The 12,484-nt window shown below is 42.0% G+C and overlaps 1 protein-coding gene across 2 annotated transcripts; it reads right to left on the reverse strand.

Annotated features, from left to right (window-relative positions):
- Nucleotides 1–1,370: 1,370 nt before the first annotated feature.
- LOC132969323 (regulator of G-protein signaling 21-like) lies at nucleotides 1,371–12,199 on the reverse strand. Of its 2 annotated transcripts, none has more exons than XM_061034325.1 (4): nucleotides 12,055–12,199; nucleotides 5,915–5,976; nucleotides 2,682–2,848; nucleotides 1,371–2,377 (listed from the first exon to the last, which is right to left on the reverse strand). In XM_061034325.1, the coding sequence occupies exons 1-4, from the start codon at nucleotides 12,159–12,161 to the stop codon at nucleotides 2,210–2,212; spliced, it is 504 nt and encodes a 167-aa protein (XP_060890308.1). In that variant the 5' UTR covers nucleotides 12,162–12,199; the 3' UTR covers nucleotides 1,371–2,209. The 2 variants fall into 2 exon arrangements, with proteins under 2 accessions (XP_060890308.1, XP_060890309.1); XM_061034326.1 differs by lacking the exon at nucleotides 12,055–12,199 and adding an exon at nucleotides 11,784–12,033.
- Nucleotides 12,200–12,484: the final 285 nt, after the last annotated feature.

Consider the following 12,484-nt stretch of genomic DNA (forward strand, 5'->3'; position numbering starts at 1 on the left):
ACATAAAGTGAGTAAATCAATAAGATGACACTACAGGGATGATGTTACAGGCTGCTTGATAACTTTGCATCATTTCCAGCCGATGTCTGCACTCTTATCAGCCAACAGAAATGAAAACAGACGTTCAGAGTTGTTCGGGTCACTGAATAGATGTCTGCATTATCAAGAATCCACTCTAGTTTAAAGACCTCTGTAGGTTTCGCAATAGACTATAAATGAGCAATAATATCGACATATCACATTTTCACAAACCCCCTTACAACAACATCTTGCTGGAGATCTCCTAGGCTGAGTTACAGAATATATTTAAGACTCTTTTTTTAGAGCCCCTGGAGTCTTATCCTCTATTGCATGTTAATGATGTAAAATCATTTTACACATCCCCGGCTGTAGCGCAGAGATTAGAAGAGCTAAATCCATGATGTTAGAGAGCATCTCAGCATCTTTTTTTTTTTTCTTTGACCTTTTCCGCCTTCAGTGTCTGCTTTTGGGTCCTTGTTTTTATTACCTCCTACACACATCTGGGCCAGACCGGGGGCCTCAGTCTGCAGCAGGTTCATGCTACAGGGCCAGTGGTTACATTACATGGTTTTGTAAGTACATTTGTTCAACAAGTGTTAACTTGACCTTACACCAGAGCTGATCCCAAACCTGCCCCTACACTACGGACAGTACACTCAAGTCCACTTTTACGTTGAATTTGAGCGACTTAATAACCTTTGGCTTTTATGGCGCTGTTCTTATCTTCTGACTACTCAAAGTGCTTTTACACCGCAGGTCACACCTACACATTCACACCCTGATGGAAGAGGCTGCTGGGTAAAGTGACCATCAGAAGAGACTCATCCCCGGTAGCCTAGTGGTTCGTGTGCACGCCCCATGTACGGAGGATATAGTCCTCCAAGCGGGTGGCCAGGGTTCAAATCTGACATGTGACTCCTTTCCTGCATGTCATTCCCCACTTTCTCTCCCTGATATCCAACTCTATCCACTGTCTCAACAATAAAAGCCCCCCCCCCCCCCCCCCCAAAAAAAAAGAGACTTACACACTCATACGCCGCCAACGAAGTAGTGGGAGCAACTTGGGGTTGAGTGTCTTGCCCAAAGACGCATTGGACATGTTGCTGCAGGAGCTGGGGATCGAACCTCCAACCTTTCGGTTAAGAAACGACCGACTGAGCCACAGCCCCCCCAACCCCCGAGTGACATCACCCACACATTGAATTGGATTATAAAGAAGACCTAATGAATGAAAGTTTTCAGGAAAGGCTTTATATAATATAGAAGTCTGTATGCATCTGTAGGCCGTCTCTCTGCAGGATTTCCTCTCACTTCATTGGACATTTGCATGTTCATAAATTGGAACAGACTTGAACACATAAATTAGTTCTTTTAATTATCACAATTGGTCACAGCAGCTGCAGGATTTGTCCAACAAAAACAACCCCGAGGTTTTTCATTCCAACGGAATATTTACCGTCAAAAATAAGTTAAGTCAGAGTGTTAAATGGGAGATGCTTTAAAGTTGACATTATTGTACTTTCCTGTGCTGTTTTTTCCCAACAAAAACACAATTACACGGCTGGTTGATCACAGACTAAATACACTGCGCATAATTGATTATTCAGAAATGCAAACAGATTACAGGACCGCCACACAGAATGATGTTTGTTAACGTCGAACAGACGGAGAAGGTGAAAACAGGCATTACATATAATTAGAGTGAATTTAAACTGGAACAATCAATATTACACTTTGAAAAGTGACTCAGGTGAAAAAAAGTTTTAGGGCAGCTTATTGTGACAGGAGAGACTGGAGCTCTAAAACTGAACCCTTCAGGGACTACTGTACAGAAAACCCTTGATTAGAATTGATTTATTTATACTTAATATCAAAGTCAGACACACTTATTTTAGTCTTGATGCAAAAAGTCAACTTTTTATTGCTTGAAATCTGTTCTTTACCTTCTTCTGTGCAATGCAAAGCAATACAAACAAAACAGAGACTTCACTCTGAGAACTAAATACATAATTTAGATCCTGTAGTGCTCTTACATCCTGTCCATCTCTTCACCTACAGCTCTGTATCTCCTCTCACTTTGTTTCCTCCGTCGGCCTAGCCTGTCGTTGTCTAAGCAGAGTCAGCCCAAGGGCAGAATCAATCACTCAGAGAGACGTCGGACGACTTTTTCTTCCCTCCACGTTTGCTTTCATTGCTGTTCCAGGAGAGCTTGGTAGATGTCTGATTTCAGAAATCGCGGATAACAGTCGTTTTCCATCAGAGCGTATATCAGTCTCTGCGCCCCGTCAAAGCAATTGGGCCCCGGCTGAGAAAGATTTCCACTGATTTCCTCTCTCGCCACGCAGTCAATGTTTATCTGTGTTCAGAAAAAACAGCAACTTTTATTTCACTCCTGACTTCTTTCTGTTTGGAGATACTTTTTATTTTTACATTTTCATGCATCATGGTCACGAAGTGAAATATGTTCAAAAAGTGGAGGAAAAAAGTTTAGGACAGAGCTGCAAAGAAATAGAAAGGTGGCCTACAAACGTCTTTTTGTATCTCACATGAATGAAAGCATGCAGGAGTGACAGCGACAGCAAGCGAAGCCAGCGATTGAAGCTGATTTGAAGATACGCAGGTCTGACTTCATTCATGTCCCCGCGTTACAAAAGCCGTACCTCTCTCGGTGCATCAACTTGGACAAACTCGGTGTACATCCTTTTGGCAGCCAGCGTCATCTCTGCCTCACTGGTAATTTTCTTGTATTCCTGGCAGGCCAGCCAAAACAGAAGGTTCTCCTCGCTGTATTCTGTCCTCAAGAAGTCCTCAAACACCAGCTGGCCGGCTGCACACGGAAAGCAAAAACACTTTGAAAGCTTGACACTGTTGAGAATTCAACAGAAGCTCAATTACAAGGTTTTTAAGGCTCTGTTTCTCCTAGAATCCTCCTCTTTTTTTCAAACCTTAATTGCAGGGTGTCTAGACTGCAGGAAAATATACAGTCGCTGCAAAGACTGCAGGCGAGGATGCTGCCTGAGAAAGGTTTACAGCAGTTTTTCTCCTAGATATTACCATATTCATAAACTCATCAGTTATGCACAATTATGACCTGTTAGTAAATATCATTCTTACTTTATTCTTCATGTGTGTAAAAAAGGCAGACTGTACAGAGGCCCTGATGTCCCAAAAATGTACATGTGTATCATGTAAGGTTAAAATATAATACAAGAATATTTTAATATTCTGTCTGATATCTCTCTCCGTCTCTTTAGAGAGTTTTGCCCATATAAGTGTCTGAGTCAGGTTCACCAAACTCTTTTCTGCTTCATTTGAGGTCAATTATTATCCTGCAGTATAGCTGCAGCGGGATAAAAGCCAGACGTTTATGTTGAGTTGCATTTTTGATATTTCATTTATGAACATCTGATGTCACCACTAAAGGTGCATTATGAGGTGATTTGTTGTTGGAAAGTTTTCAATCACAGAGAATTGTTACAAAGTAAACACCTTTACTCTCCTTTAGGATGAAAAGCTGCAGTAAGGCCCCCGTGTCCACCTAGCGTTTTTTTCCGGGCAGAAATGCGCCGGCTGTGCGTTGAAAAGTGAGAAGAAAAGCGCCACTCGCCCTTCCTGTCTCTATGACAACAGTCTGTCGATAACGGGCCGCTGTTTGACACACACTGCTCTGTCACTTTTTACTTCATGTTTTATATTTGAGATTTGAGTTCTTTCACCCGATCGGACACGGAGCAAAGAGGATGTGAGTACAAGATACGATCTGTAGGTGGCTAAAATACAGGGACTATCATACGTTTGGAAAAGAGCGCCAGTGACGTCAACAGCGCCTTTCTGAAAAGTCTTCAGACTACTCTAAGAGCTTTTACACCGCATGTCATACCTACACCGCATGTCATACCTACACATTCACACACTGATGGTAGAGGCTGCTATTTAGTGTGACCATCAGCAGTAACTAATCCCATTCACACGCTGCTGACGAAGCAACTGGAGCAATCCGGGGTTAAGCGTCTTGCCCAAGGACACATCGGACATGTTGCTGCAGGAGCTGGGGACCGAAAACCTTGACCTTCCGATTGAGAGGCGACCGTCTCTACTCGCTGAGCCACAGCTGCCGAATGGCGAGGACACTCGCCATGCTCATGACGGCTGTAACAGACGAAGATGTTTCTGAGAATTTATCGTTTGTAGACAGGATTACGTTTCCAAATTAAAGAGGAAAACCTCAGTTAAAAAAAATGCCTGCCTACGTTTCGACTAGGCCTTATTAACAACCACTAATAACTGCACTGGTACAGCAGCTAGATTTGGTCGAAAATTGTATGAAAAGATACCGTTGGAACTTACATCTCAAATGAAGCTCCACTTAAAGCTTCCTCTCACCTTTCAAATGCAGCTCAATGACCTTTAACCCCTTTCTAACAGCAACTGGAGGTCACTCCGGTGTAATAATGTGAAACCTTCATCATAATTCAGCCCTCATCAAATCCACGAGATGAGGCTGAACACACCAAACAGTAAGAGATCTTTCTTCAGAGTTGAACTCAGCGTGGCTCATTTGTATTTCCTCCCTCGTTTGTCTCCACTTTGTAACACCACAAGGTTCCTGACCTTGAGTCTGTTACAACAGGACCTTGTTTACAGCAGAAACCGCCATGGTCAGGGTCTTTTTTTTTTAACATCAGGAAACAACACATTTGTGTGCATGGGAACATCATATTTAAATGAACCTGCTCTTTTATTTATCAAAAACAACAACAACAGCAGAGATTTTCAGGAGAGAATCACAAGAGCACGAAGCCTGAGCGAAAGGTTAAGCTGCTCTGTTATCTTCCTCACATCCTCTCTGCATCATCGTAGTCCTCGTTAGCTCAAAGAAGTCGGCGAACAAAGAGGCCGTGGTATTGTGCTGGATGTCTGGAGGCTCTTTTAACTTCAAAAAACCCTTCAAAAACCAAACGCTGCATCCCAACGTGCACTGCCTCAGCATCTTATAATTGCACACTCCTATACTTCCTGTTATCTTCCCCTCACACCCATTACCTTTGTCACCGGAGTATTCACGGAGCGGTGCTTCTAATGCAGGTGCAGAATACTTAGCAATTCTTCAGGGAGCGCAAACAAACAGCTAACTGCGAGCGTCGCCCGTTATTCACACAAATTGCTTTTCATAAATCACAGCTGACGCTCTGACGGTAATTGACGGGAAATGCCGCGTCCAGGGGCCGCTTGTTCTCATCCATGAATCACCCCCCCTGTCCACATCTGAGCCTTCAATCATACCACAGTGTGCTCTTTAAAATCACGCCAGAAGTGAAGGCGCATGAATGCTGAAAGACTGCAAGTGCCTGCGCGTAACTATTTATATTTGTAGGTGTGTTCATCGATTTGTCACCGCGTTTCTTCAAAAGGGGGGGAAACGGAGCGGCCGCGATGCGAGAGAGGGAATTCATCATCCTGGAGGACAGTTAATGTTGACGCAGGAGACAACAGGCTGAAATATGACACATCAGCTGAATTCATTTCAGCAAAGTAATGAGAGAGAAGACATGTCAGAAAGAGAGGTGAGGAGAGTAAGAACCCATCAGCCGCCCTTTAGTCATTTTCAAACAGAGACTGGGAATACAGTTGGTGGGAGCCGGACGTCAGCACCCGCTTTAGAAGTGAATACCGGCAGCTCAGATTAGGCCTCTTATCGCCGCACAGTGTCATCCCCATTTTTACATACCTCTGAATGGATTTGATGAACTTGAAGGGGATATATCCCCGATCCCTCTTAAAGGAGCCCCGAGGGCAACTCAGGAGGACATGCCGGGTGGAGCAGCACCCGAGAGCAAAGGTTAAAAAGTAGGTCGGAGAAGTGAGAGGGGCGAGAATCTGTACATCAACTTACTTTTACACTCCAGAAGTTGCTCCAGTGACTCTCCCCACGCCACGACATCGTCAACAGGAGCCCTGCAGAGCGAACAATAGCAGAAAATGTTCAACCAGGAATAACTTTCATTCTTCACTTAATTTTAAAGTCAAACTTTTATCTCCGTATCACATCAGAGGAAATGATTAAAGGTTCATCTGTTATTTTAAGGTTCAGTTTTAATTAACCGATATGAATCAATCATTTTGGGACTTTTATTAAATTTATGAAAGACAGCTCTCTTTGTCACATGTTCAATCCTGCAGGAAGAATTTAATGACAACTCAAATTGAATCCAATATCGGCTCTTAATTGAAAAGCAGGCATAAAAAAGGGACGATGTCAGGAGAAGCTTTTATTACATTTGTTGTGTTGGAAAATAGAGTGAATAAAATAAGTCAGACGCTTGGTTTTAAATGCTGAAAATCCTGTTTTCCTTTAAACTGACAGCAGGGTGCGCTCCTCTGGATATAGTTAGTGGTTTGATCGTACAGAGGTCTATGAGAAAACAAAGCGACATCTCTTGAGTTATTACCTCAGTAAACATAATTCCTCAGTTTTGGAATTGTCTTAATTCCTACTTTCAGATCTTCTTGAACCCTCTACTGCACGGTGTCGGCATATGGCAACAATTAATATAACTTAAAGGAAGTTGTATAAAATCCATGTTTTACTGTATGGTTGTGAAAAGACGTGCTTTTACTTTGAAAGACAAATCATTTATGGCATCAGATGACCAGGAAATCCTGTTTGCACCTCCTTTTCCCATGGACATGTGACACCCATGGGATCTCCAAACATTGTTTAATTTATCGACATTTTGGATATTTCCTTCATTTAAAAATTAATATACCATCTGGGACGTGTTAACTTTGAGTTTTCCGCATTTAAACCCGTTTATTTGTGGAAAAAAAATGGTAAAATTAATTTGTTACAATATGCCAACTATATGCAAATATTCGAGTAATCTTTGTGCATCTTGGAATGAAATTGAGTTATATAGCACTCTCTGAGACGATGTTACAACTTTTGATTTCATTCAAAAGGATAAAAAACACATTTTTATTTATAGTTTGTAATTTCAGACATTTTTAACTGTAAAATCTGGATTATAAATTGAACACGGACACATCGGACATGTGGCTGCAGGAGCTGGGGATCGAACCCCCGACCTTTCGGTTGAGAGACGATCGACTCTACCACAGCCGCCCACAATAATCCTTTAAAGTAGGACCAGTTAGATTCTTTACTGAAAATCACAATAGCCCTAACATCAATGCGGTGGTATACAAGTGGTTAAAAATCCTTAATGAGAATTTAGTAGTTTACCTCAATGGTTAAATGCATTTAATGAGTCCTATTCTTTGGGAATCATTTAATATTGTGCAGATTTGATTGAAACTGTGAAAATTCTGTGTATGTAAGTTTAGTTTGAACTGAAGTTAGATTGATGTAAACATTGCCGTGTACAACCAAACAAGCTAGTCATTAAAGTTGACTTGTTGTGAAATCCTAAATGAGATTAAAATGTAATGCTCCCTGTGGGGAATGTGGATCTGTGCAGCAGCAGAGAATCAGATAAGAATAAGTCAGAGCTGTGAATGTAATACAAGGAATTACAGCGAGGGAACATGCTGCAAAAGTGGAGCAAATAAATAAAGAACAAGGAGCTGCTCTGACAGACTCACAGCCTGCAGAGGATGTGAGGAGCTGATGAGACTCTGAGGAGGAGATGAGATAAGGACTACTGTACTGAATACGTATTTTACATCATATACTGTGCTTAGTATGCACTGTAATCATGTAGGTACAACAGCTTCTGTATGTTGCATTTTATCTCAGAGATGTGGTGACTTTGAGCTCAAAGATCTGAAGCCCAAGGATTTAAAAAAAAATAAAACCTTATTTATTTATGCACAAGTTAATGGCAATTATCTCTATTTCACTGAGTCGCAGCAAAAAAAAAATCTGTTTTTGCTTTTTGGACATCCAAAGCTATGACTGCTCATGTGCACTGCATCTTGGTACATGTAGGCAAAGCCAGAACAGCAAACAGAAGGACTCATTCAGTTTAGCATGTACTGAAAATCTGACTGCTTTAACTGACCTATTATAACCACTGATTGGACATCCACCCACAACAAGGGGAGCATATAACTTTAAGGAATTCCGGTTTTACTTAAAGTTAAAGTAAAGAAAAATGAACAGTGTAAAAGTCACCTCCTCTACATCCCTCACAGAGTAAACCAGAGGACCTAAACTTGTGTGTTGTTGTCACATGATCAATAACATCTGCATCAATTCTTTCTGCTACAGAGCCAAACCTAACAGTGAGCGTTGGCTGTCACTGTTTCTATATTGGGTTTGGACCGAGTGGCTCAATTAGGGCCAAAAATAACTCAAATACCAACACGATAATGAAAAATGTTAAACTGCAGTCAAATAGATCTTCTAGATAATGATACAGAGGTCAGGCTTGTGAAAGTCGTTTATAATAGACATGATAATAAAAAGTAAGTGAGGAGGTTTCATTTATGCCTTCCATACACTGGGAGACTTTAAACACACTTTAAAAGACGAATGTCTGACACCCTCCTACATCTAAAGACAATGGTGACATCAACTCACAGAGTATTTAGTCACAGACTAAAAGTTTGCAAAGACTGGAGATATACAGTCATTAACGTCAAGACTACACTGAGACTCTGTTTGAGATCATTTCCCATTAGCAACCACAACTTTTTGAGCAGAAAACCAAAAAAGGAGGAGAAACTGGTGGAGTCGAGAAGAGAGCAAGAATTGTGCGTATTCATCTTTGCGTCGATTGGAGAAGGTAAAAGGAGGACAGAAATCGCTGACAAAGAGGCATTCTTGCTGTCTCTAAAACTCCGTCAGTTTCTCCATCTTTTCCCACAGTCCAGCAGAACCGCACACATTTTGCCTCATAATTTGTAGCTTCCTGTTTGGTGCTTGCCTAGACCTCTCCTATTGGTTGTTGACAATGGCCACGTCACTGGCCAACACAATTTGCATTAGACAAGACCAATGACCTGCTATACAACTCAACAGGTTTGGTTTCATTGTAATGAGAAGAAGACTGCCTTAAACAGCACATATTGAGTCTAATAAGCACCTTACACCAAGCAACGAGATCACAGGTGAGCGCACCCCAAACTCTCATGATTTTATTCAGACTTTGGACATTTGTCTGTGACTTTGAAATCATCAGTGTTGGTTGTAATTGGTCACAGGAATAGGCGTTATAGAAATAATGATTGATTGAAACACTGACTGGTTTTGTCCGATATCAGTCACTGGGTTTTGAGCTATACCTGATGAAGTAACTCACTCAGATGGGGAAATGGCAAAAACCAAAGCAGACACTGCCCAATGATAGACGAGAAGCCCAAACGACCACAGCTCTTACAAATATACTTCATCTGTCCAAATCAAATCACAATAGTGCAGAAAACAGCCCAATCTAAAAACACTGATGGTGAAGCTGGAAAACACTCAATAATGAAGCAATGATACTTTTGTGGCTAATAATTTTCCAATGCTCTCTAAAGCCAGTTATTCTTGTCTGTAACACCCTGCTCAACGTTAGCAATAAACATGATCATGCTGTTACTGTAAATGAAACATTTCCCAATACTGGCATTGTATTGTTTTCCTTTCTCATCTGAAATGTGACGGAGCCAGCAGCACAGTTCGGACCTCGCCGGCTCGTCATCATCAGCACCAGCACCTGGAACAAGACTGCTGCAGGCAGTGCGGTCCAGCAGCCTGCCTCATCTAATGAACAGCGCTGACTGAGAGCCACACAGTCCTTTCTGCTGTGACAGCTGTCCAACTGAGAGAACCGACTGCAGCTTGTATGTTTGTGTGTGTGGCAACAGAAATCCCTGAAAAAAATGTGTTGTGTTGTACCTCTGCAGATTTTCAGTTTTTCTTTTTGTATTAGATTCTCGTAAGCAGACTCCGTCCTGTTTGTCAGTCAGTGAGGGTTTATGAGGGACGAGGTGGCTTAAAATCCCCTAAAAATTACACTCACCCTTTTCACTAACAACAAAAGCAATCGAATGCTTCATGCAACCTAAGCTAGATTTTGTGTATGTCAGTAAACTAAACAAGGAAAAATGGTAAATTTTGTCATTTGAACAATATCAAAATACAAAGTATTGTTGGGATGTTGCAGAGTTCACTGACAGTTCAAACTGAACTACCACTCAACCGTGTGAGTTATTTTTATATGCACAACAGGATCATGCAAATTCCCACATCCACATCCACATCGGCATGTCCCTTTCCACCATCAGATTTTCACCAGCTTTTACACCACATAAAGAGGAATCGAGGAAGAAAAAACAACAACGACGACCACAAGAAACGTGCTGTCGGGTCCGCGTCAACAAGACAGCTACTTTACTGAATCTGTGGCTTGTTTTGTGTCATTTTAGTCAGATACAGACGTAAAACTCCATAATGAAGGCTGTCCACGTTGTGCAGCCGTGCTTGTGCTCGTGCATTAAATGTACTGTGCCGAAGCAGACCTCTTCCAAGTGTGCCAGGGCCAATGAACAACACCAGAGTCTGGAAACAGAGAACACCCTTCAAGCAGTCTCAATATTGTTTGTTTGGTCCGCACCAGGGTTCTATTGACAGCTTTCATACCAGTGCAAATGAACCGCACTAACTTGGCAAACGGACTACAAGTTTTGTTTTGACCAAACCAAACAGGTCAGGGGTGAAAACACTGTTACCTCCACACTCCAAAAAGAATGAAGCCTCGACCTATAGTGTAGTTGTGAAAGTCTTGTTTTTGACAAATCAAAAAAACAAACATTGATCAACAACTTTCCTACACTGTGCCTTTGAAAATCAATTGACATGTTAACTCCACAGGCTAGGTTGCTGTGTGTGCTACAAAACAATGCTACCAATGCTTCATGAGACTGGACAGGTACTGGGTGGATGCCAAGAGAGGATATGCAGTGCTACAGAGGAATGGGAAAGCTGTGAAGATTGCAACATCTGTGGTTTCAGATGAATACTCCAAACACAAAGAAACTGTTGATCGTGTTCAAAATCTGACCTGCTGTTTTTCTTTCTCCTGCTGAGCTTCAGATCAGGAGAGGATTTCAGTGTCTGCTCGGAGGAAGACAATCAGCAGGCTGAATCTTTTGCCCTTTCTGTTTCTCTTGCTCTGAAACAGATTAGCTCTCATGCACAGTGTCCGCTTCGTGTTCCTTTTGATAAGAAATCAAATGAATTCTTGACAGCTTTAACAGTTTCACTTTTAAGCGATGTGTGTTATCAAATGCTCCATCAGAAGAAAGGGACGAGGCATCAGGGGAAAGGCTGGATTCAAAACCAGCCGCTCATCTTTCGATGGCTTCATACAGAGCCCAGATTGAATGCAGAGCACATTCAGCTCAAAGAAATCTCACTTGTATTTGGACCCCCCTTTCTTTTCTTTTTTTTTTTGCTTCTTAGGAAGTGAAAGAAGGAACTGAGAGAGAGCTGGAGGCATCTTGAGAAGCGCAGAGACACACAGAAACACAGAGCGAGAAGCTTCCAATAAGAACTGCTCAGATCACAGGAGCCCCCGTCAGAAACACTCGCTCACAGAACTTGCAGACAAGAGAGAACCATCCGCAAAACACATCCCAGTTTTATTTTAGCAACAACACTCGCTGGCTTGGCAAGATCAGAAAGAGTCAGTCATTACTGAGTATCAAGTCTGACCGGAGGGGAAGTAAATCATTCAAAATGATCCTCAGTGCCAGACGAGTTTAGTTTGTCCAAAGTCTTGAAAGCTTAAAGCCAATTTGGAGCTCATACTTACAACATGTGTTTTCTTTTGCCAAGAAAACTGAAGGATGTTTCGAAACGGGGAGCTGAAGAGTGAATATTCACGAATAAACACTCTCTGATCTTCGCTGCTCGGGCTGCTCGGGCTGCTCTTCCCTCTACCTGACAAACCCCACAGGTACAAGCCCATGCATGTCGAGCCGCAGCACAAACAGACCCGCGCTTTGCACGCAAATATCAGCCTTCACTCTTCACTTTTTCTTTTTAAAACTCCCTCTACTGACAAAGAAAACACACAGTTTTACCTCAGCATTTTGGTTGTTAAATGCGAACTTTGCTTCTGTCCATTGTTTGAAGGCTTCTTTTTGAGGCCGGCATCTGAACACGCCTTATGAAAAGTTAAACAAATCATGTGTTCACCATGCAAAGTAGAGGCAGAGGAAGGCACGGTGGCTGTGGCTCACCCTGTCCTCATAATGTGGCCGTATGCCTGAACGTTACTGTGTCTTGGATTACATTTTGGCTCTTTGAGATGTACAGATTTAAGAGAAATGGATACATATTAGACCAATGAGGTAGATAAGTCACCTCATAGTTTCTTCCTTTTAAGCTCCTGAAAGGAACTTAAGGTTTCTGTCGATTTTGGCGCCCCCTGTGGTGAAACCGATACCTCTTGTGTCTTAGCAAATTTTTTTGAGTACACATGAAAGTAATTTAACAAACATATAATCCAGT

This window comes from Labrus mixtus, chromosome 3 (genome assembly GCF_963584025.1).
Source record: "Labrus mixtus chromosome 3, fLabMix1.1, whole genome shotgun sequence".
Classification (NCBI taxonomy): Eukaryota; Metazoa; Chordata; class Actinopteri; order Labriformes; family Labridae; genus Labrus; species Labrus mixtus.

Excerpts from the sequence above, each read along its gene's own strand:
- LOC132969323 (XM_061034325.1), bottom strand. The coding sequence starts at position 12,161 with ATGATTTGTTTAACTTTTCATAAGGCGTGTTCAGATGCCGGCCTCAAA. Across the intron at positions 5,977-12,054 it reads TTAACAACCAAAATGCTGAG|GGCTCCTGTTGACGATGTCG; the intron begins GTAAAACTGTGT and ends TTCGCTCTGCAG. Across the intron at positions 2,849-5,914 it reads GCAACTTCTGGAGTGTAAAA|CCGGCCAGCTGGTGTTTGAG; the intron begins GTAAGTTGATGT and ends TTCCGTGTGCAG.